The sequence below is a fragment of the Leuresthes tenuis genome, unplaced genomic scaffold, assembly GCF_036924035.1.
Source record: "Leuresthes tenuis unplaced genomic scaffold, fLeuTen1.0.hap1 SCAF_6, whole genome shotgun sequence".
Classification (NCBI taxonomy): domain Eukaryota; kingdom Metazoa; phylum Chordata; class Actinopteri; order Atheriniformes; family Atherinopsidae; genus Leuresthes; species Leuresthes tenuis.
In genome coordinates, this window is record NW_027325360.1 from 28050322 (window position 1) to 28075630 (window position 25309).

General features: G+C 39.0%; 1 protein-coding gene across 1 annotated transcript in view; it reads right to left on the reverse strand.

Annotated features, from left to right (window-relative positions):
* tacr1a (tachykinin receptor 1a) overlaps positions 1 to 25309 on the reverse strand; it is a 45071-nt gene that overhangs the window by 17552 nt on the left and 2210 nt on the right. The window contains exon 2 of the mRNA XM_072388561.1: positions 10491 to 10685. Within this exon, the coding sequence (XP_072244662.1) occupies positions 10491 to 10685 (195 nt within the window). The remainder of the gene's footprint in view (positions 1 to 10490; positions 10686 to 25309) is intronic.

The following is a 25309-nucleotide window of genomic DNA, read 5'->3' on the forward strand; positions in this document are numbered from 1 at the left end:
CACACTCCATCTCACAGGGACCCTTAAACCTAGGGCAGTGCATGTACAGCAATGACACGATCATCACACAAGATGTTGTCTCCATCTGAAAAGCACATGCACTCACTCTGAAGTGCCCCATCCTCCAGACTTCTTCAGACAGTGAATCATGAGCAGACGATTAAATCAAGCTGAGATAGTTGATGGATTAATTTACTGATGGAACTGATTTGCATGATTAAAGTGACTTTGTGGGTTGCATGAAGGTTAGTTCTACATCCAACGTCACAAAAAAATTACCTTTGTTGGAATTTAACTGCTCAGTCAGTTTTACCACCTACTGCATTTCTTTCTGAAGTGAGAACATGGCACCAGTGCTGAATTGAAAAGCTACCTTGGCAGAACAAAAGTGAAATCATTCATACATTGCAAGGGCACATATTCACAGGCCACACTAAAAGTTAAGGGAATACTTTGACTTATGCTTACAAAGACCATGCTGAATCATTCATCATCATGAATCATTCATATTAAATGGCAGTAAAGCTCCATTCTCTCACAGATGGGAACTCTGCTTGCAGTTATGGCCTGGGAGTTCTCTCTGTCATCAGCAGCTCTAAAAAAAATTCCATCTGACCTGAGGAAGAGTGTTGTTTATGCATTTGGCAGATGCTTTTATTCAAAGTGACTTACACTCATATCGTAACTTAATGGGGTAACTTAATACCTTTTATGCAGGGGTTGAGGTAAGGATTTGAACTCCAGTCACCCACATTAAGGGCAGCAATCTTACCACTATACTATCGATTGGGATAGGGATGTCTGGGTTTTCCATCTTGGATCTGACCTTGGATAAGCAGAAGCTGATGGATGGATGGTTCAGGTTAAAACCTTTGAAAAAGTTTTATTTATTTATAATATTGTATTTAAATTGTTCTTCCAAGAGGAGATAGTTGAACAAGGTTTTCACCTTTTTGAGTATAGTTTTATTTTATTTTAGTTTTATGACTGAGATGCATCTTTCATTGAAGGTTAGTGTTTGCTGTGTGTGCATTTCAATGACTGAGCAAATGACTGGAGATTGGAAACTTTTAGGGGCATCAAATGCTCCCTGTGACTATGACAGTTTCCTGTTACATGACTTTCCAAAAGTGGAAATCTATTTGCTGCGTCTGCTTGTGGACAAACACCATCAGCCACAATTTATGGAGCCAGAGCACATGCTTGCTGTTGCTATTTAACATATTGCAGCATTCCAGTATTGACTGAGAACATTGCTAACAGTAATGTGTCAATATTGTGGTTGTTTAGAATTAGCTTGCTGCAAGGAGCTGCCAAGAGTGAACAGCCTGCACGAATAATGTTAATGCCTCTTTGGCTAATGATGATTGTGGTCTTTTTACAGTTTCAGTAAAATATATAGCAGTCTCACTACTTGACTCCCTTTGTTTGGAACAAAGCTACTCACTTCCATAATACATATTCTTTTAAACATAATCAACAGTTTCAGCATGCATGAATCCAGGGATAATGAAAGGTAAAAAGAATTTTAAAAAACTCAGAAACAGAGATAAGACCAAAAAAACAAACATACTGCACAGGAAATAAAGCTCTTACAAGAACTACAGCTCTTACAATAACTACAGCAGCTACTAACTCAAGATGCAAAGTTATGGCTCACCAAAGGCACTAAACACCAGTAAACCAGGGATAAAACCTAACTAGACCAGAATAACTTTACAAACTATACAAAAAAACAAACAGACTTTTACATACTCTTTCAAATATTTCTCTCTTCTTGTTGACTCAGCATGTCTATTAAAAAGTGGCCTGCTGACACCTTCAGCTGTGTCCCTGTGTCACACGGCCCCGCTACTTTCAAGGCCGCTGAGAGCTAACCAGAGTCTCCAACACAATAACACAGTGCACAGTTCTGCTGACTTAATACTGATCCACTGATTATGATTTTGCTTTAGTATTTATGTACCAGGAAGTACAGCCATGTTCCAGGAAAAGATGAGGACGAACATGGTGGAAAAGTGGAAGAAAAGAAACAAAAGCATGTTAAATACATATAGAAAATGGATGGATGGATGGAAAATTCTTGGTAAGCCACCCATACGTTTTTCAGTCTACGTGTGTTTTGCTTCTTTTCTTCCTTGGCATTGTGTTAACACACACCTGAATGCTCCACACCAGCAAACTCACAAAACTTCTGCTTTTATAGAGGCGCTCACACTTACTGATGATCAATTAATTAAGTGTGTTTGATTATCAGCAAAGACTGTTACTTACCCTTTTAATTCCTATGGATGAACATTTTCTCCCACTTCTTCTGCACTTTGGTTTAGTTTTGTTAAAGAAATAATGACATAATGTAAAATGTAATGTGCTGTTTTCATCTGACGTCATATCAACCTTATTTTAAGACCTGGTAAGGACCACATGATATATTTTGTACTGAAATCTTGGAATTGAAAGAGAGTTCGCTCTGTTTCACATGACTGTATAGTCCCAGTTTGAAGAGGGCAGACTTGCACTGCCTTTACTGATTGTGAACCTGTCCTTAGCGTCAGGTGTGTTTCCAGAGCCACTAAAAACAGCTGTAATTAAACCCCTGCTGAAAAAGGACAATCTTGATAAGACGCAAATGAACAACTACAGGCCCATCTCAAATCTCCCATTTTTAAGTAAGATCATTGAAAAAGCGGTTTTTCAACAGCTTAATTACTTTTTAACACAAAATAACTGCTATGATACCTTCCAGTCAGGCTTTAGACAGCACCACAGCACTGAGACTGCTCTGACCAAAGTGTTTAATGACATATGTCTGAATACAGACAGTGGAAAAATGTCAGTCTTAGTTTTACTGGATCTCAGTGCTGCCTTTGATACAGTTGACCACAATATATTACTCAAACAACTGGAGAACTGGGCTGGTCTTTCCGGAACTGTACTAAACTGGTTCAAAACATACTTAGAGAACAGGAAGTACTTTGTGTCAATAGGTAACTTTACATCTGAGCAGACAAGAATCACATGTGGAGTTCCCCAAGGTTCCATCCTGGGACCTCTTCTGTTTAACATCTACATGCTCCCACTGGCACAGATTATAAAAAACAACCAAATAAACTACCATAGCTATGCAGATGACACACAGATGTATATAACAATGTTACCAGGAGACAGAGGGCCTGTACAGGCCCTTGGAAAATGCATTGAGGAGATTAATGACTGGATGTGCCACAACTTCCTCCAGCTAAACAAAAACAAAACTGAGGTAATTGTCTTTGGAGCCAAAGATAAACGATTGAAAGTCACCACAGAGCTTCAATCTATAAATCTAAAAACGACCAACCAGGCCAGAAATCTGGGTGTAGTGATGGACTCAGACCTAAATTTGGACAAACACATTAAGGCAATAACAAAGTCAGCCTACTATCACCTTGAGAATATATCAAGGCTAAAAGATCTGATGTCTCAGCAGGACCTGGAAAAACTAGTCCATGCATTCATCTTTAGTAGGCTTGATTATTGTAATAGCATCTTTACAGGTCTGCCTAAAAAGTCAGTTAGACAACTGCAGCTCATCCAGAACTCAGCTGCTCGAGTCCTCACTAAGACCAAAAAAGTGGAGCACATCAGTCCAGCTCTGAAGTCTTTACACTGGCTGCCTGTCCATCAGAGGATAGACTTTAAAGTTCTGATGCTGGTCTATAAAGCTCTGAATGGTCAAGGACCAAAATACATCAGTGACCTCCTGACCCACTATGAACCTTCCAGACCCCTCAGGTCATCTGGATCCGGTTTTTTATCAGTTCCCAGAGTCAAAACCAGACATGGAGAAGCTGCATTCAGCTTCTATGCTCCACATGTCTGGAACAAACTCCCAGAAAGCCTCAGATCAGCCGAAACACTCAGTGTATTTAAGTCCAGGTTGAAGACACACCTATTTTCAGCTGCATTTGAATACGCTTGAGTTTCAAAACGGAATCATGTTTTAACTATTGATTTTATCTTTCATATATATAATTTTTTCTGATTTTATCTATTGTTCTTATTTCCTTCTTTTGTTTAAATTTTAAATCATGCTTTTTATTTCTTCTGTTTTAATGTCTCTGTGAAGCACTTTGAATCACCTTGTTGTTGAATTGTGCTATACAAATAAACTTGCCTTGCCTTGCCTTGCCTTACATGAAGCACCTGGACCACCACAGCAGAGAGCAAAGAATGCCAGGATATTTTCCTCGAGAGACTGAAATATAGGCTGTTTGCTCTATTTATTTAATCAAAATTATGTTTGGGTATGCCCAAAGCAGTTTTTAGAAGAATAATTAAATCATTCAGAGGGCTACATTGGGGCTTGCAATTGGACAGTAGGCTGAATAACTGAAGTAGTACAGCTAGACAAAACTTTATTCAGATCAGTGTGTTGCTTGAATACTTTCCTCTACAGCCACTAAATGGTTTGGTTCACCAAAATACTATTTTTTTAGTTAAAATTCTCATATAACCCATGAATGTATCAGATTGTACTGGCACTGGTTCAAGGGGTAAAGTTTTTTTAAGTTTCATCTTTGAAAAACAGCTAACTTCAGCTAAAGTATTTCTTTGTAAAAACACAGAGACTTCTTGACAGAATTCAAGGGCCCCATCTGACACTTAGTTCCCAGTGATGAATGACTTTTTGAACTAGACACTGTGCTGTTTCACCTTGCTGTCACAAAAGCTGAGTCAATACAATCTCGCTTTACAGGGGCCACAGACTCGAAGATACATTATGAACTGAAACTTTATCTTTTTAATTTAGGCAGCTGCTTCTTCTCATTCCTGGGTCGAAAAAATTCAAATGTTTGGATTTCTTGTCTGTTGGTGCATGTGTATGCAGTTAGTGAGAGTACAAACGTGCCTTGTGAATATTTAGTCTTTGGCCACAATGATGAGCATACTCTCAGTTCAACATTAAATGAAAATTAAATTATTGAAAGAAAATCAAATAAATTGGAGCAGCTTATCTACATCTATGAAAGTTTGTACCACTGTATATAAATAACGAGTGGATGTGTTGGGAGGAAGGGCTGAGGCAAAAGAATACTGGAGATAACAGGCCTTCATGCTCCACACTGTTTTACTGTCACCTATTATAGACTAATGTCTTACATAGCCCAATTTAGTGGGATCACTAAACCAAGGACAAGTGCTCAGTCTGTCATTTTCTCTGAGTACATTTGAAGTGTATTTCCTGTCAGTATACGTACTTGTCTTTCTTCAGTATGTATCGTTTCATTTTGTTAGATGTTTCCTGTATTTTCTCAGATAATGAATATCTTAAAAAATAAGCTAATTTTGTTAATTCAAATTGCTTTACCTGAGTAAAATAAACCTGTTCTACTTCTTCTACTTGATTCTTGATTTACTTGACACAACCACAGCACAGCGTGTTATTCAGGTCCTTTTGAGGAGGGCCCGAGGGCTAAAATAATCAAGTGGGATTAATACATCCGGAGAAAGTGTGCAACACTTTTTCAAGTTTTATTTGGATGTTTCAATTGATCAGAACCTCATTACTATTGTTGGTGTAGTATACTTTTCTACTATATAATTATCATGGTAACATGACACGATATGGTACAAAATGGTCTTTCACATATTCCATTATCACACCTGAACAGTGTTTCTCCCCATCCGGATGTATGAAGCCGCGACTCACATGAACGTAAATGTGGCCTGTGTGTAAGTAATGCCACCACTTAAAAATACTTAAAGCCATTGATGCCACATATTCTATGTCTAAAAGAGACCGTAGAGATGCATGTGTATATGAACAAAGGTCATGGAACTGCTGCCAATCTTTTTGTTGTCATATTTGTGTGTATTTTTGTATCTCAGAATGTGTTAAGGAGGGGGATTAAGCGGTTGTCTATGTATGCATGCATTTGCAAACAGTGACATCTAATAATATCCTCCTCTGAGACCTTACTTATTAATTCCCACTGACTGTGATGGCAGGAGACAGGGCCTCAGACAGGATGTACACAGTCACAGAAGCAGCGACAGCACAACACCTGCAGAGTACAACAGGTGGGGCCTGACCTGGGGTCATCTTAAATCAGATATGTAATTTACAGCTACAGCAGCTGAGCTGAATGACTGTGTTTTCACTCAGTTCCTATGTGTCAATGATCACACTTTCATTAAAAGAATGTATTAAGTATCAAGGCATTGTTTCACGAATAAAGAAATTACTGTGGCACGGTTAATAACAAACTACATCTCCTTGGAGAAATATCACAGAAGCAGAAGAGGAGGAGGGCAAAGCGGGCTGGCAGCAGAGCACGGAAAACATTGTTGCTGATGAGCTGAGAGGGTGCCATCAGCAGAGCTGTGATCAGATCCATGTCACCGTGTGTCTGAGGGCTGCAAATGTGCGTCATTGTGTGGGTGTTTTCGTGTGTTCACTTTGCTAGTATTTTACATGCATTTGTGGATGTGCACTTGTGTTTCTGCCTTCGCGGTTTGAAGCTTGTGTGCCAAACAGTCACGCTATTAAGGATTTCAAAAAGACAAACTTTACTGATCTTTACTGGGGTAGTGGAGTGTGAACACAAAATTTCCGCAGAGGCTGCCATTAACCTGTTTGTCTAAAAAGTCAAAGTACAATCTGTCTGACAGAGCAAGGCTTCAGTGTGTTCAAGGAGAAGAATAACACCAGTATTTTCACATATCCTTGCCTTTTCTTTGTTTGTAGACCTTTGATTGGATTGGAGGAAGTTGAAAATTAAATCGGTTTGCTTTGGCTGCAGTGAAACATTTAGCTATTTCCTTTGCACAAGAAAAACATAAATATATCATCAAAATGATTCCTGTAAATGTTGAGTCACTGGATATGTTATGAAGGTGCTCTGCTTCTATTTTCGTGACCCAAGGAAACATGATATTTAGATGAGTGGTGACTTGTCAGGCCTGACTTGGCTGACTTACCAAGGTCACATAGTGCTGGTGAAATATTCCTCATGCTTGTTGAACCTTCTTAAACCTGTTGCATCATAGCAATGCAAATTATGTCTTGCCAAACCTCCCCTGAAATAATAGGGTTGTATTAAATGTTGAGAGTATTGTAACCAGGTTCCGGCTTCCTCCCACTGTCCAAAAACATGCATGTTAGGTTAATTGGTGTCTCTAAAATTGTCTTTAGGAGTGAGTGTGAGCGTGTGTGTGGTTGTTTGTCTCTGTGTAGCCCTGTGATGGACTGGTAACCTGTCCAGGGTGTACCGTTCGTCCAATGACCGCTGGGATAGGCTCCAGCCCCCCGCGACCCGACCGACGGATTAAGCAGATATAGAAAATGGATGAAGTATTGTAACCACGTCATTGGATGTTGTTTAACTTTAGGTCCCTCCCAACAACACATTCTTCATTTTGAATGTTTAACCCCACACTGCTCAGATGCATGACAGAGATGCACAGAAGCTGCCAGTAGAAGGTTCTCATTCATTTGGTCACATGGGTAAGATTCACAAAACAATTATAAAAACTGGTTTGGAAGGTACAGCAGTATAAAACATACAAAGGCATGATTTAAAACTTAAAACCTTGTAGATACAGCCACTGACACATGACTTCAGTAGATGTGGGAAACATCAGTGTTTGTCTGCTCGTTTTATTATCACTAAAATCATCCAAAAACTACTGAGCCACATTTAATGAAACTTGGTGGTGGGTTGAAGCATGTGGTGTGGATCTGAATCACTTTCTCTAAAATCTAGGAACATAACATTGGCCTTGGATGAGCTCTGGTTAATGTCATGGAGGCAGCGTAAGCTGAAAGGCAATAGAAATGTCTCGGGACCAAACTGTTGACTGTTCATGTCCCTGCAATGCATTAAAAAAATTACCAGCTCTGTCCTGTTCCATTATCATACAGGACAGAATTTCCCTTGAGCAAGTCATCTAACCTCAGGTTTGTGCCTTGTTGAAGGCTTACTCTAGTATATGTTTAATGTGCTGTTTGCTCATAAAATATGTTTACAATGTAAAAATGGCTCAAATTAATAGGTCATATTAAGTAAAAGACCTAGACCTTATTTCTAGCATGAAATACGTTTATCTACTCACCAAGAACAGTTTGGCGAAAGTCTACATTCTTCGGAAGATATTTAGATAACATAGATACATAGCCATAGATAACATATTTAGATCCATATAATGGAGTGAATGGGGCTTAGACAATGCAATCTCTAAATAAGGCATTATCTGTCTTTATTTCACCAATGCTTTAAGACGAATGAAAGAACAAACGTGTACTATTGCTCTGTTAGCACATAGCTACTGTTATGTGGCTACTTGCAGCTATCGGAGAGCTATTGGAGGGAATTCTACACACACCTCTACTGGGACGACTTCGACTACCACGGTTCTACAATGATGTGGGACAGTAATAATGACGTACAGAGAACAATTTATTGCTGCTAAAGTTTGCTCTACAAGCCAATAAATCACACACGGCAACAATTTCTTCTCTTGAGTTCATTACTGATGCTTTTCCTCCTTGGCATTGTGTTAAGTACTCACACTTGCTGATAATCAGTTAATCAATTAAGTATGATTAGAAGCAAATGGATGCTACAAACTCTAATTTCTATCGAATCATGGCGAGTTCAGTTTTCCCCCACATACTGTTTCTGCATTGAGGCTTAGTAAGCCAAGTTAGCTGCAGGCATTCTGAGAAATATTCTCAGAATCGACTATGAAAGAGAGGACTGTATAAGATAAAATAACCAATATCAAAAATTCCCAGCTAGTGCTGTAAACTAAAGCAGAAAATGAGCTGTTGAATATACAGCATAGATCAGACTTTGACCCTGTATGACTCTGAGGCAGACAAACGCACAAAGTATGCCTCAGAGTTGCCACTAGTTAAGAGTTTAAAAAAAAAAAATTGTATTCTGTGCAGCCCAATGCCTGTCCTGTATGATTCTGTTGAAATTCAACCTAAATAAACCTAAATATAGATATTACGTTTGTAGTTTGACTGCTCAAAAGGATGGTTGGACAGACTCTCTCCACAGAAAGAAGACAAAGTTGCAAAGACGGCTTGCTTTTAGAGAAGTTGGAATCGACATCACTAATGAATACAGGACAAATGCTTCAAAACACATTGCTTCAATCTGCTGTGGTGTGATAAACAGCTCATTGTCATGGGGTGACAGCCAAAACACAAGTAGGACTCAATTGCAGGATTTAAAGGAAGGATTTTATTTTGGCAGAAGTGGGATCTTGACAAGCAGCGCTGAATCCGGGACCTGGGAAACGCTGGAGAAAACAGGTATGGCGACAGGTGCAACTGGGTGTAGAGAGATTATTCAGCGTGAGAGTCCAAGTCGGTAAATGTTCCAAAATGTATTACGAGGTTGCCTAACTGTGATCTGATGGAAACGTGGTTGGAGGGAGAGGTAACGACTGACTGGCTGGAGGGTGTTTTCCAGAGTAGCAGCGGGTGAGCAGGCAGATCAAGGTAAGGCTGAGAAGTAGGAGAGAAGTGAAGAGCAGCCAGGGGCTCTGTCAGACTCGAAAGGAACAAGGCAGGGATGAGGCTGGAACGAGGAGACAAGGTAAGTGCAGAAATACTTTTCCTTGGTACTCAAACATTCAGGTGAGAGCTGGCCACGTTACCACAAAGATGGCAAAATGATCTAGTGAAGACTGGCGCTCCTGCTGCTCCTTAAGAAGGGCTCTTGATGATTGTAGATGAACAACAGGTGTGCCAGCAGGCAGCCACCAGACTCACACCAACTCAAAATGCACCTCCAAACGAAGTCAGATCATGACACTGATAGGCCATACATATTCTATGTATATAAAGTATTCAATACAAATTATATTTGTTGCTAAATATCAGGTTTGCCTGAGTCCTGACAGACTAATTCCCTCAGGCTCATGAGAGAGAAACAGGTATGAATATAAGTTAGACAAGTGAAATAAGTAGAAAAAGCTGAGCAAGGTGAGAATCATTGTTCTTGGCTATGACCTAAAGAACAATTCTTTTATATAACAGACTACTCATGGAATTGCATGGACCAGTCTGCCAGGATTATACTGAAAGTTTTCTTGAAAAAATGTTTGTTTTGTTTATTATTGATTTATCCACAAATGACTTTAATCCTGTTCAGATGTGGGTTTTTTGTGTTTTTCTGCATTGTGAAGCACTTACCAAACTTCTACAAATGTTCAGTTTCTTCTGAGAAGCTTCAGAAAGAAAATTACAAATGTATAATTAGTGGTGCATTACGGCTTCAATCAGTTCTTGTCATTATTTCCTTCAGTTCAACTCAGTACATTTTTCAGCAGAGAAAGAACACAAATCAGCTGTGACATGCCTTCAGTTTATCAACCAGAAAGCACAATAAATATGCTTCCCTGCCATCACACTTTACACTAATTTAAATTGAAATTGAAAAGGAATTAACAACGCTTGTCGACTGTTTGAATAGCTGCTCCAGAGAGAGACTCACATCTTTTTGAAGTCGCACACGGTGTATTCAGGCCAGGCTATGTAGCACACCACCCGGTCGGGGAACTCCTCCGTGGTAGAATAGTAGTACTGAGGAAAGGCTAGGAGCAGAGCCAGAACCCAGATCACACCCACCACAACCTTGGTCTCTGTGGATGACATGCGCTGCTGTAGAGGATGGATAATGGCCATGTACCTGCAGGGATAAAAGTGGTTCATGATGGTGAGAAAAACATGTAGAGCAATTTGAGCTTTAAGCACATCCTCCAACACAAGGCATCACTTGCATACTGCAGGGCTGAATAGTGTAGCACTCTTCCTTCAGAGTTATTCATGAATATCTTGCAGTGTCTAATAGCTTCAAGAAAGAAATGTCAAAAATCAAATATATAGCACAATAAATGTATGCTGATATTGTATTACTAAGACTTTTCACTGCATGTTACACAGATTACACATGTAACAAATACAGAAACCTGAATAAATGATTGTATACATACATGGACATACATATATGCAGCGTGTTGTATTTTAATAGGAAAAGTGATGGTAAGTTGGTGTCCACAAGGGTGATGGTTGCATTGTACAAAGAAAGCATTTTAGACTTAACCATGATGATTTTCTATCTCTACCCAAGTAATGTTATTGGCTAATGGCCCATGGTTGAAAGCACCGCACTTAACTGCTCCATCCACCGCCCCTCCTTTATCTTAAGATGACTCTGAGGCTTCTTAAATATAAGACTTGTTGAAGAATGCCTGCTCTGTTGTGGAACTGCTCATACGAGTTGTACTTTCTGACACTTGTTGGAGCAGAACTTTACAGGATGCTGTTATGGGTCATGTTGAAGGGTATAAACAAAGGACTCATATCACTTTATATGACTTTTCAGATGGAAGTTTCTTCAGCTCTGCTGCTGCAACAAAGAACAGTACAGGAAGTCATTACTACCCTCAGCACTAATTTTAAACAGTGACTGTTTTTAATGACTAATGACAATTATCAATTTATACAACAATAATGTCATTTTTCTTTAGGGATTTGGTATAATCTAATTCAGTTTTGGGTGGGTAGAAGATATCTTCTAAGACCACTTGAACCTTCAATCAGGGAAGTACAAGCTAAATTCAGATTTTGCATAACTATTTAGGCTACCTACCAGCAGCTAATCAGTTTGAGAAGACAAACTACCCACATCGCTGCCACGCAGCACTTTCAGCACTACCCGGAGACCCCTATCCCAGCAGAGTAAAGCTGGCTGATTCAGTCAGGAACCACCTTTCTACTCTTCTGATGACAAGCAGGTCATCTGATATAAAAATATCCCCAGTCAGTTGCAGTCACTGTAGCTGCAGGACAAATAATTACCAGATTACGCTAATATATATCAGAAATGTGGAAAATGAAAATATCAGAACTGCAAGTGCTGACTGAGAGTGCAGAGTACAAATAATCCCTGTTTGATGGTGCACCTGAAGGTAGACTGAGAGAGGATAAAGAGCAGCACAGTGCTCAGCGTGAAAAACACAACTTATTTAAGTCTTTGATGTAGAAATCTTTTTAAAAAATGCTTATTCGTGCAAAACTGGTAGTGTCAAAAGTAGTTTCACTTTCGATATAAAACTTTTTTAGAGCATGGGATAAATAACAGAGTTTTATATTAAGAAACATGTCAGCCCTGAAAAAGATTCAAAGGAATTATTGTAAGATTATTTCCCAAGGTGTTTGAGTAATTATTTCACATTGTCATATTCATGTTCCTAATTAGACAGATGATGGAGAGCATGAATAACTGAGACTGACCTCATGCATAATTAACAATGAGTCTGTCTACAAATCTTTTGTTCGCTGAACCCATTTCCCCTCAGTAACAAAACAATACCTGAAGATTACAGATGCCTCACTTTGGTTCTTTTTTAATTCACAGCACAGTTTCAGTATAAGAAAAAATCTGCTTCACATCCTCAAAGTTTAATTTATTAGAAATTTGGAATCCTATCCTTTTAAAAAAATTTTTTTATCAAAACCCCAAACTTAAATGTAATTACTAAACATTTTCTACACTTTAAGAAACCTGCACTGTTTGCTGTATATTTATACATAAAACATTAACACCAATGTTATCATTTCTTTGGCTCCCTTTTAAGCAACACTCTCCAGTCAGATACCATTGTGTGCTGAGGAGGTCCAATTATAGGCTTAATACACTAATACCTCAAAGAACCGCTAAATGAACGTTTTCATCCAAATTATATCCAAAAACACAAGCAGTCGTTTCAAATTAAACGTTCCCTGTGGTCTGCTGAAAATGGACAGTTACAGCCTTGACTTTACTTCAAACGGTCCTGGAGGCCACATTGCTTTTGCTTTTTAGAGGTGAGTCATAATCAAGCAGCTAATGTAAGAATCAAACACACACCTGCAGTGGACAGCTCAAATCATCATCACCCTTACAAGCATGTATGTTCTGTGATTTAACACGTCTTAACAAAAGTAGAAGATAAGTCATTGGTCGTTTAATCAGTCAAACCTAAATCTTGAGCAAATCTGCTTTTTTTATTCAATCCTTTTGAATGCAGGAGATAGACATTCCAGAATGTCTAAACTGAATGATTAAGGGATGTTTTATACCTTCAGGGAGGTATCCACCTGTGGTCACTTTTTTTTACACAGACATACAGACGAGAAGTCCTCCAAAAAGCTAACAAGAACAGGCTCCGCTGATGATGCTACGTCTTAGTCGAATCATTGACAAAATTGGAGTGGCTGTACCTCAGGAGGAAGAGCAGAAGGTCAGTGGTTCAAGTCAGGCCACATGTCAAAGCATCCTTGGGCAAGACACTGAACTCCACGATGTTGCCTACCAATGCATCTGTGCATCTGTTGGTGTATAGTCATATATTCATTACCCATTTTCTCAAAACTAACAGTGGTTGTAGGAAACAATCATTTTACCATCTATGTATTGTATTCCAGAGTTATTTTGAGTTATTTTCATACATTTGAAGACAGAAAGACAGAATAACAGGGAAAGAAAGAAAGCACTGGGAACTCATTTAGGAGGCAGGTCTGAAAATTTTTAAACCGGTTGTTAGAAACACTGACAGTTATCCACAAGAGTGCTGTGACTGATGACTAATGTCAACATTCAAGCCGTAATCCACGTTTCTTCAATGTGTTTCAGTGTGAGGGCATCAGTTATGTTTGATTTACTCCCTGCCTGCAAATAGAGAATGATCTGTACTCCTGCAGTGTATCAACATGAATGCGCCTTTTTAAAAAACTAAAAAAGGTTGGTCTGTGGATTGTTAACTGGGATATAAACACTGCCACAGCTGAAAGGTTTTTCATTCGTATGGATTTGCTGGTATAGAGTTCTGCTCTCTTGGGTTCCTGTCCCTTTCATTGCTCATCTTTGGAACACATCTTTCAAACTTTATACTTCAAATACCTGACTTTGGGCAATATCTCATTGCACTCAGTACGATCCCTTCTCACAAGAGGCCAGATTTTGCGGGTGACGCGCATCTCCAATTATCCACAAATAGCATCTAAACTGCTATGGCATTGCAGCAGTTCAATATAAACCCCATAAGCGTGCATCACTGTTTTCCTGAAACATAAGTGATTAAGAAGGAAGCAACAAAAGCGACAGATGAAACTGCTTGGCTTCAAGGTTGCCAGGCATATTTTTTTTCTTCCAAACTGCATTTGATGGTAAGCCATGGTAATTCAATGATGAATTTGTTTCCTCTGGTTTATTGGCCTCTCAAGGGGTTGTTGTTGTTTTGCAGAGGGTAACATAAAATTCCCATCAGCAGTTCAAAGGGGTAGGGCTTTGTGAAAGTGTCAGAGCCTGTCAGTGTGAGTGCGCATGTGCAAGTTCTGTGTGTGTGTGAATGTGGTGGTTGATGGCATGAAAAATTGCCTTTGTTGCTTCCATTACTGTCTAAATGCATACATTTGACTCCTTCAGCCGCCTCTGTCTCATCAATAACAAGCAGAGACTCCTGTATCCCGTGCGAAGCCGATATCCACCCTCGCACCACAGCATGACCCTTTCACTGATCTTCTATGCGTGTCCAGTATGTGCACATGCAAATGCTCTGCAAGCTATGTGTCATCACTGGGGTAGTAGATAAACCCCCTTATCAAGGTCAGTCTAAATGCGTGGTACACATTATGTCCTGGTGTAAAGTTGATAATGACAGAATGATAATAATAATGCAGCACATTATGTAACAAACAGCTAAAACAACAAGATTCTGTCAAGTAATTACCATGAAAGCGAGGGGGAAAAGGTCCCTTAACCAACTCTTTGTTGTCGATTTATCTCAGGGTATCCTCTCTTTATGTTGTTACTCTTAGACCAGACTGGATGTCTAGAAGTTAAATACTTTGATATTTACAGCTACTTGATCAAAACACCAAAAAAAAGCGTCATATAACCCGTTTCAAAACTGGGCAAAATTATAAAATGCTTTCTGATAACCAAGGCATGCTGGGTCTTACGATACTCCAGTTTTCCTTATACTTCCCACTGATGCATCTCATGTAACTGTCTATTTCCATTTTTGTTCAGTGTGTGTTGTCACCTGAGCTCCTTTCTGTTCTGAGCTGTGACAGTCTAAAGCAGGGGAAACAGCCAGGAAATAAACTAGATTCTTCAGTAAAACCTCAGATGAATACAGGAAAAAGACCAGCTTTGACATCCCTATCAATGTTATAGATAAGAGTATAATAATAGCAACAGCAACTAGTCAGCAATGTGCCCTCAATTAGGCACATGCAGCCTCACAGCCTCCCTGTGTTGATTTTACAGCGACAGGAAATGACAAGTGTTGATAGTTTTGTTTACTCACTCAGAGGTGATGTTGCCTCTGAGGCAGTTTAAAAACTTCCAAATGAGTCATCGACTCTGATGGATGAAGAAAGGACATGAGAACAAGTTGTGTTTTCAAATCTACGGAGTTAGATTAATGGGGGAAGTTTCAAAGATGTCAGGATCATAATGTTTAAAAAAAAAGTTAATTGACCCAACGTGCTGTACACAGAAGAAGAATGTTTCTTGTTTTAATAAGATAATGTTTGGCATTGCAATGATATATTCTTCATAATAAACCGATTTCCTTCTCCCCCAAAAAGTTATTAGTTTTGTTAGTGGTCAAACATGGGCTTGATTTTAACAAGCACATCATAAAGTAAAAGTCAGTTCAAACCGATCTTAGTGGGTGAAACCTGAGTGCACAGCTATTATCTATCCCTAAAAAAGGGCTCCCCTTGTATTTGAGCTGCCGCCTGTCTGATATAACTCATGACATAAGGTCCATCCATCAATCCATTTTCTATACTGTTTAATCAGATCAGGGTCGCGGGGGTGCTGTCCCAGCTGCAATTGAGCGAGAGGCGGGGTATACCCTGGACAGGTACCCCAGTCCATCACAGGGCCACACAGCGACAAAAGTGTTAATATTAGCTGCACGTGTAACATGAAAGTATTTTTTTTTTACTCTTTAAAATTAGACACTTATCTTGTTAAACTGTAAAAGTTTGAACATTCTCTACAGTCCAAGACTGTGGTAGCACTGCCACAATGCAGTGGTCTGATCAACAGGTACACCTGAAGGGCAGAACACACCAGCGCCGAAGAACACACGTTAAAACTGATGTTGCTATTATGTTCCATTATAACACCCCCACACTGACAGTCGCTGGCCATGCAAAAGGCACACTACACTAGCCCCTGCATCGCTTATTTCAAGTGTTGCTTATCCTGAAAAAAGAAGAAGTTTTTCAATTATATTCAGTCCAAGCAAGTACATCTTGACTCCCATCCAATAACAGCTCTTTTTCTGTGGTGCTTTAGCTGGGTTTTTATGGTTTTTCCTCCTTGCTTCCAGTACAATGCTGTCACATATCAAACAAATATGTAAGCTGGACGAGATCAGACCAATTTTTGAATTTGAGAAACAATCAGAGCTATATAATCCACAATTCCATCATGAAATCCTGTCAGAAAATCGTGGTTTAATCAGTCTGTTAAAGTTATGGTATTCAGCCTTTCCCACATTGTTCACTTCATTAAGACATGCCTGTAAAAGGGACAGAATGAGTCACTGTGTGTGTGTGTGATATCAAAATATTTATACAGTCACAGTTTACTCACAACATTTTGTATCATTATAATGATTAATCTTAGTGCTGAACGCAAAGTGGCTGTGTGACGCTCAAACAAAACTCTGTAAGACTCTGGATAATTATATCAGGCTAACAAACACAGAGCATTGTGTTAAAGAAAAAGTCAATAAATGGAGGAAGCTGAAATACTGATCTATGATCAGGCGCATAGCAGAAACTTCAGCTAAAGTTCAAACCCTTCTCGTTCATTTATTTGACTAAGATACTTGTTAAAGTAAAAGTCAGGCCTGCAGCGATTACAAGGTAAAATCATAGCGGAGGATAAAGTTTTAACAGCGAATATATTCATTTGTACATGTGTTAAAAAAAAACACCGCTGCTGTGTCTGTCTGTCTGTTAATGTGAATGCAGCAGTTCACACTTGTGCCATGTGATGTGATACATACATGTTCATGTTACAAAGTCAGATTTTCAGTGTTACAGAAAAGCACCAACAGGGTCACTAACACGTGACGCCAACATATTCAGCTGACACCAAATTAATTGAAGACAGTGCATGTGTGAAATGAGCTTTTGTGATGCGTTAGGAGTGAGAACTGGTTGGTATATTTTTAAATAATACAGAAGAGCTCACTTTCATGCTATTCAACCATAGTGCATTTTATTACGCCAGTGAACTGGAAAATGCCCCGACTTTCTTTTCTAACTCCTGGGGGAAATATCAGACTTAATTTCCTGTGTTCTGTTGAAAATTATTCAGCCTCATCTTGTGCGGACAAGACTCATTTGGACAAAATAATAGCAACGGGTCGAGAATCTTTAATCGAACCTTACCACAGCATGGGAATGACTGATCAAGACATCTTAACCACACTTTGAAGAGATTAATAGTTGCTAGAGACAATTAACAAGGATCTTATAAGCTTGTTGAGTATATCGTCTGCAACATGCTAAAACTAAAGACAGACTTTATAGTTGGTCAACTGCAGTCAGGGAAACTTTTACGAGAGAGCTGCAAAAATCCAAATTCCTGCCTTTAAGACCAACAAGTGAACAATGAGATTAACTGACTGTTTTTCAATAACCCTACAAATAACTATTAGTTATAAATCTGTCCAGTAATAATTAGAGAGTGTGTTATATTATTATTGAGATGATGTCAATAGGCTACATATCACTAATGACCCTGATTTCCTGATTGGTGAGATTTTTCTTTTTAATCTTGTGCACACAACATGATCATATTGTCTGAATGATATAATAATAGAATATCACCGAATACCCTTCATGGGCCCCATAGAAAACAACTGAGTGAGAGCACACCAGAACAGTTAAGTTGTTGAATGAACAGTTACACTTAAGTAAAAGCTCAATAAAGCTCAAGGATCATTACAAGCTGTATTTTTCAGGCTTCAGTGAGACTGTAATCACTGACATGTCGAAACCGCTTTAAAGTGTTGTTTTGATCATTCCAGTGAGAAGCCCCTAGTGTCATCTTTCATAAAATATTGTTGAGTTATGTCTTTTCTGTATTTGTGGTAGGGTTTCTTGCATTCATGAATAAAATTTGTATTGGTAAACAAAAGTGCAGAACTACTTCCGGTAGAGAATATCAGCACAGAGCATGCCGAGTATCTTCTGTTTACTGATAGCAAAGGTCTTCTGCTCATTATGGCTGGAACACCTCTGCCAGTGTATATTCATGCAAAGTTCCTCGAGTAAATAATGTCACCAGAGCATCCCATGACAAATACCATGATCTTAATGTTTGAATTTAGTGGAATGTCTGGTTGGATCTTTAATCAAATGTCTGTGCTGAAGCAGATTCATAAATAAACATAAGAAAATAAACTACATGTGATTAGAAGCAGAAGGATGGCAGAGGCCAGATTAACTTCCTGTGATGGTCCCTCATGGGGACAGCAGGAGGGACCAGTGGAACTGAGAAAAAGTAGGTGACCGAGCCGGAGAAAAGGCCACCATAAGCGGTCACTCATATCTGCCCTGGACTGCCTGAGATAAGCTGTCTTTGTGGCACAGCTACAGTTGGCAAACATGGACGGTCCAGGTTGATACTAATACGCTGAGTGAGTTTCGGAGTCGGGTGACAACAACATGCTGTAATGAAGAGGTCAGAGAGGCAGACAAGTAATCACACGGTTGGCAGGTTGTGATTTTCTTGGTGAATTAGCTCATCTGTGATCGCTCTTGTCCACATTCAGCACACAGTAAAGACGACAAATATCATAATGCGGTTTGCAGTTTTGTGTGTGAAATTTTTTCCAGTCAATGCCCAGAGATAGAATTTTTATAAAATAGTTTCACTGGGTAATTAAGTGATGTGGAGTTTAAAACACACACACACACACACACACACACACACACACACACACACACACACACACACACACACACACACAAAATGTAGATATATAAAAAAAACATTTAACAACTGATACAAGCTTGTATGAAACAGGAACACTAATAAATTTATCAAAACCTGTAAACCCAAAAGTTATTTGAATGATTACAATTTCTAAGTTTTTTGCTAGAAAATAAAAAACGTGTGATGGTTTAAAATGGCTATAGATATGACTCTACAACTTTTTCTTTAACCTTTAACAAAAATGACATGCCCAAAATAAATGAGTATTTCTCTGTAGTTATAAACTCTGTGCAAACCATCTTGGTATCAAGATTTCATCAGAGCAGATGTTCCCCTCCTGCTCCTGGTTCAAGAGGTTGAGGAAAAAAAGTATAGAGTCATAATCCGCTTGCCAGCAGATGATTCTGCCTGTCCTTTTCATTCTCACTCTGTTTTATGAAGCTGTGCTCCCTGTCTACATGAAAAAGGAGTCACACACAAGCCTTAAACTCGGCTGTGTCACCACTCCTTGCTTAGTTTTGCCAAAACAGGGAAAACTGTCTTCTCCACCTAGCTTGTGCTAACTTCTCCTTTAGCTTCTCATTTCATCACAGCATATCTGAAAAGCCCTACCAGCAAGTTATCAGGATTGATTTCTTCCAATATTTTGCACAAAATGTACGCCCTCATGTGTCTGAGACTGTATGCAGTGCTTCGCAGATTCAAAGCAGAAATCTTGTGTCTGAATCACTCTGCAATATACAATTAAAACAATACTTAGCAGAATGGGTTCCATCCCATTTTGTTGTTAGGGGACAGTGTAAAATGTAAATCAAAAGAAATTGCAATGATTCGCAAAATATGACATAAAAGACCCAGGACTGTTCCTGCGTATCCAGAATCTAATATCAGACAAGAATGGGACAACGTTCCCCTTCCAAAAGTGCAACAGCTGGTCTCCTCAGATAAACCTTTTACGTTTATACAGTGTCCCAAGTTTTTTGGGATTTGGGGTTGTTAGTTCCTTTCAGTACTTCACACAAAGACGACAGAAAACAGAAGTGACTGATACCACTTCTTTCAGTATGTGCAATCCAACTTGAGCTAGTAAATTAAGAACAACTGTCACTTAAACATAAATTACTATAACACAGAAAAGAGGGAAGATGTTGGAGGGGGTGGTGTTTATGTCACCTGTCAGATTGGTATATTGGAAAATGTGCTCCACCACCTGAGCCATAGCCACCCTGGATTCTAAAACACTAAAAATAGAATCTAATGAAATGAAATGTATCGATTCTCTATTTCACTTTACACTGTTTAGGGTCGGAAGAAGCTGAACAATCCAAGCTACCAGGGGGCAAGGAGCATGGTACAACACAGGGAAAACCAGACAACCTTTCAGATTTATAATGATAATTAGTTTAGAAACAACAATGAACCACATATGCATGTTTTTGGACTGTGGCAAGAGGCAAGGGAACTCAGAGAAAACACACACAGGCACAAAACTCCACACAGCCAAGGTTTGAAACAAGGTCTTCATGATGTCATGATGCAAACCAGTGTGCAGGTGCTGTGCGGTCAAAAGGTAAAGCAAGTAAATAAAAGTCAAATGTAACATACAGAATTAAACATTTAAAAAAAAGTAAAAAATAAATCAAGCTTACTTTTTACAGTCTTTTTTCAGCATAAACTGTAGCCCTCCATTCAACCAAAGGACCTTCAACTTGAATTAACAGGCGCAACCACTGCTGACATGTAGCAAAGCAAGAATATTTTCCAAGGTCCTATCTGATATCTGTGGGAGTTTAAATTTTAACAAAGTGACTTGTTATTTAGAAGTCAATGCATCATGTGCTTTATAAAAGCAACAGGATCTGGGTTTCCTCACTGGGCACAAACATAGCAATCTGGTCTTCTTTATATCCAGGAACTCTGCTGCCTTTTCCCTTTTCAGATAAACTAATGAAAGGTGTTTTGGTAAAGAACCAATTAAACTGCGAGAAGTTCAACTCCAGGTCTGTCCTTAGAATGGCAGCCACGGAAATGTAACCATAAGCAAATAAGCAAACATTTCAAGTATTAGACTTGATACGATTATTTTGGCTGTGCTATATAGTAATTTGAATATATGCCCTACATTTCCTGTCCAATCAATCTAATCGAGACTGTCTTTAAAACAAATGGGAACTTGAAAACGAATACTTATGCCTCCCAGTTGTTTCATTCCGAAAGATCAGTGTTAAGAATTTCTTTACCTCAGTAAACTATGAATTAATTTGTTCAAGCATTGCAGATATCAGAGAGCAGATATCAGTGGCAGCTGTGCACAAGACTGAAACTAAATAGAGAAAAAATAAACAATCTTGCTAAATGATAAAATTATGAATTTCAGTCAGTCTCTAAACTGCACTGAGCACATTGATAGATTGTTAATATTAAACAATATCCACAAATCCATAATCTCCTTAACCCCTGCTCAGTGGAGCTCATACCTGGATACTTTAAGAAACATGTTGAGTTTAACAGGTTGTTAAATGCCAAATACATTGTGTATTTAAACAAATACAGTGTAGTCACACACTTAGGGCTCTCATTTCACCTTTGGCCTACAGAACAGTGCTTCACCTTAGGAGACCAACACAAATGCCAGGACTGGGCAGCACCAGATATTCAAATCCACTAGAACTCTTAGAAAATATTTGCTTTTTTCAAAGTAGTTCAATTATAAATAAGACTGTAACATTTAAATTCCTTGGTAGAAAACACGGGTAGGGCTGTGACATCATAAGTTGTAACAATTATTTAATTTAGAAAAACAAAAAACCTTAAAAAGAAACATCTCCATTGCTAACTTAATGGCTTGTTGCTATTCAAAAGTAATTTTAGCATTTATAGCATATAACACATTGCACTATAGTATTGTAAGCAGAGAGAAGTGTACATGTACATGATTTCTGAGGGCATCACAGTGGATAAATTTATACACTCCAGATTTGGACACTCAATAAAATGGGAGAGGACAAACAGTGCGCAGCCCTATAAACAGCTCTGTCAGAAAGTACCCCCGACCTTTTCATATTTTTTCATGTTTAAGACTCGTCACAAAAACGGATGTGCTTGGTAATTAGCTAAAAATAAAAGATTGAAATATCATGTTTACATAATCGTTTAGAAAATTCACTTTTGTACTTGATTAAAACATATTTGGCAGCAAGGTCAGATTCAGGTTCTCTTGGGAAAAATCCTACAAGCATGACACATCATTCTCTTTGGAAGTTTTTCCCATTTATCCTGGCAAAAAATGTTAAAGAATTAGATGGATAGGAGCATGCATGGACCCTTTCAGTTATCATCGTGTTCAGATAAAGATTTTTCAACAACTGTTAATCAAACATTAACCTTTAGCTCAAATTCCAACAGGATTGACTGACTACCTCGTGCAGTTAAGGCAAGTTTGTATTGTTTCATGAGTATTGTTCAGTGTTTTTTCAATAAAATAAGATTGGGATGTTAAAGGTGTTTGCTGTCAGACTGACCTTATAACACCTGACAGTGTCAGTTATAAAATAAAATCGGTTGTGGCCAAAAACGGAATCGGCAGGTCAGGCTTTTTAAAGATCGGTGATCGGCCAGAAAACTACAATCGATGCATCCCTAGTTGCTATGATCTTGCAACTAGAGATAACCAGAGACAACGGTGTCCAATAGAAACTAGCATTGAGGGACGTGCTGGTCATAGTGACACTAGTGCCATTGTGTAAAAATCAGAACAGTGTAAATAGAAGCCAAATCAAACTACGATTCTGCCCCTACTGTGATAGGAAGAGTCTGCACTCTTCAGATAAGTGCACTGTGACACTGACTAGAATTTTTTTAATCTTAGATACAGCTGAACACACGCCCACCTTGACATTTTTACCAAGTGACAAAGAGGAAAATATGGTAAAGGGAGTCATGAAGTGCTGTCCGTATGATGTGTCCTCCAAATCAGACCATGACAGCGCAAAGAAAGAAACAGTATGGTATGAAATAAAGGAGGATGTACAACTTCTGAGAATAGTAAACTAGTGATCTTGATATTCCACAGTAGTTAATAAGGCAGTAATCTTTCAATCCTTCGGCTCATAAAACTTAAGATTTTTTTCCCACTGCAGCTCACTACTTTGTAACACAGGCACAATGCAGACCACCACAGTACCATATTTCTGATAATATAAAAAAAAAATAAGTGGACATATTGCAGGTGAAACTGTCAGTACCAGAGAGGGATTCAGGACACAGGTGCAGGGGTCGTGGTTTATTTAATAACCAAACACAAGACAGAACACGGCGGCACTGCAGGGCGATCTCCCCCAGCGTAAACGAAAAGGGCTATAAACGCCTAAGCGCTCTCCTCCGTATCTACGAGGGAGGAGGAGCGCGGCTATGAAAGTTTACAAAACATAAAGTCTCTCCAAAACGGGAGGAAAACCAAAAGCTATGAACTCTTAACAAAGCAAAGACACGCCCTCAACGTGAGGCGGAATAAAGCAAAGGCACACGCTTTACAAAACAGAGGTTCTATGAAAATGTAACTTAACGCTCTCCTTTAACGGAGGCGACTATGAATGGTTACAACGAAAAATCACTCCGTAAAAATGGAGGAAAAACAAAGGCTATGAAACTTACCGTTCAACAATAAATAAACTAAGGCTATGGCTGTGAAATAAATTACCAAACAGGATGCACTGCAGGAGAGTCGCTCGCTGCAGGCCCGTGGAATCTGTGGAGACGAGACAAGACAAGGTGGCTGGTAGTGACGCTCAAAAGAGACAACATACTGGCGACGAGACAAGGGAAACGCAGACTATTTGAACACATGAGGGACCAAGGGGGAACAGGTGGAAACACTTGGAATCAGGGAAGACAATCAGACGCTTGACACGGGAGGAAGGGCAAGTCACCTGAAACGAGAGGACAAAATTAGTGCTTTTTCAAAATAAAACAGGAAATGACGAGACAAGACATAGAACAGAGAATAAACCGTGACAGAAACTATTAAAGCTTCATGCAAAAATAATCAGTCTTTTTTTTGTGCTACGAATATGTTTAGATATAGACAACCTTTTGACCAAACACGATTAAACTTTCATATCACCAAAATATTCATTCCTGACTCCTGAAGCTTGTCATTGCAAATCATTTGAGATCTCATAGTTTATATTAATGTAGTAACTACCCAGGTTCCTGAAAGCTTCTTGTTGGCATCATATGAAATATTATTTAGAAGAAGTTCAACTAACAGATTAAACAAATGATAAAAAGTATGTTATTTGACATGTTTATGTTATACATTTAGTCAGGCAAGTTAATAAGTGTGTGGGGGGAAAAATAACTCTCGGATGCTCAGACCTCAGATCATCCATTTTTCAACCAAAAAAAATCAATGTTCAGATCCCAGATGAAGCCCAGTGAGTAGCTTCACATCAGCCTGCCAGTCAGATCATCATAGTATTTTTCTGAAATGATCCATCCTCATTAATTGATTGATTTATTCATCGAGATGTATAAATACTGTACATATAGAATATTTGCAACTAAAGCAAAGTCTAAAGTGAATTAAGCATTTTTGCCAAATCCTAAAGAATATCTTCATAGTGAAGTCAAAAAGTTTTAAATATACTAATTGCTTGTTGCTTAGCCTTTACCATCACACCAAGACAGCCAAAATTCCTGGAAACAACATTACAAAAACTCATGGGAAAAGAAATGCATCCTGAAAAGGACTCCATGAGCCTGCAGCTCAGGTGGATTATTTCAATAAAGCCAGCACTCAGCTGTGGATCGTACAGTGCAGAAACTCTACAGACATGATGGCAGCAGAGATGGATATATATATATGTCACAGTTTAGTCATCCAATCATCAGTTAACTCCACTCACCTGTGCACACAGCTGCCTCTCATCACATGCAATCAGCCCAGCATATAGTCACCAGCTCCACACTCTATCCTTTGCCAGATTGTCTTTGCCATGCGTGTCTTTCCAGCGTTCTCCTGCCAGCTTTACCGGTACCGACCTCGCCTGTCCCTGATTCCCTGCTTCGTCTGCCTCCTGGTAATTCGACCCAGCCTTCTGTCCCTGACCAAGAACTTTGCCTCTCCTCTCATGATTCCTGATTGCCGGTTTCTAAACCGTTTGTCTGTCTGCCAGAGTCTCAGTAAAGCCTTGAACTTTTTACCACTGTCTTCTGACTCCTTTGTACTGCAATTGGGTCCATACACCACCCGTTACAATATATATATATATATATATATATATATACAAGTCATA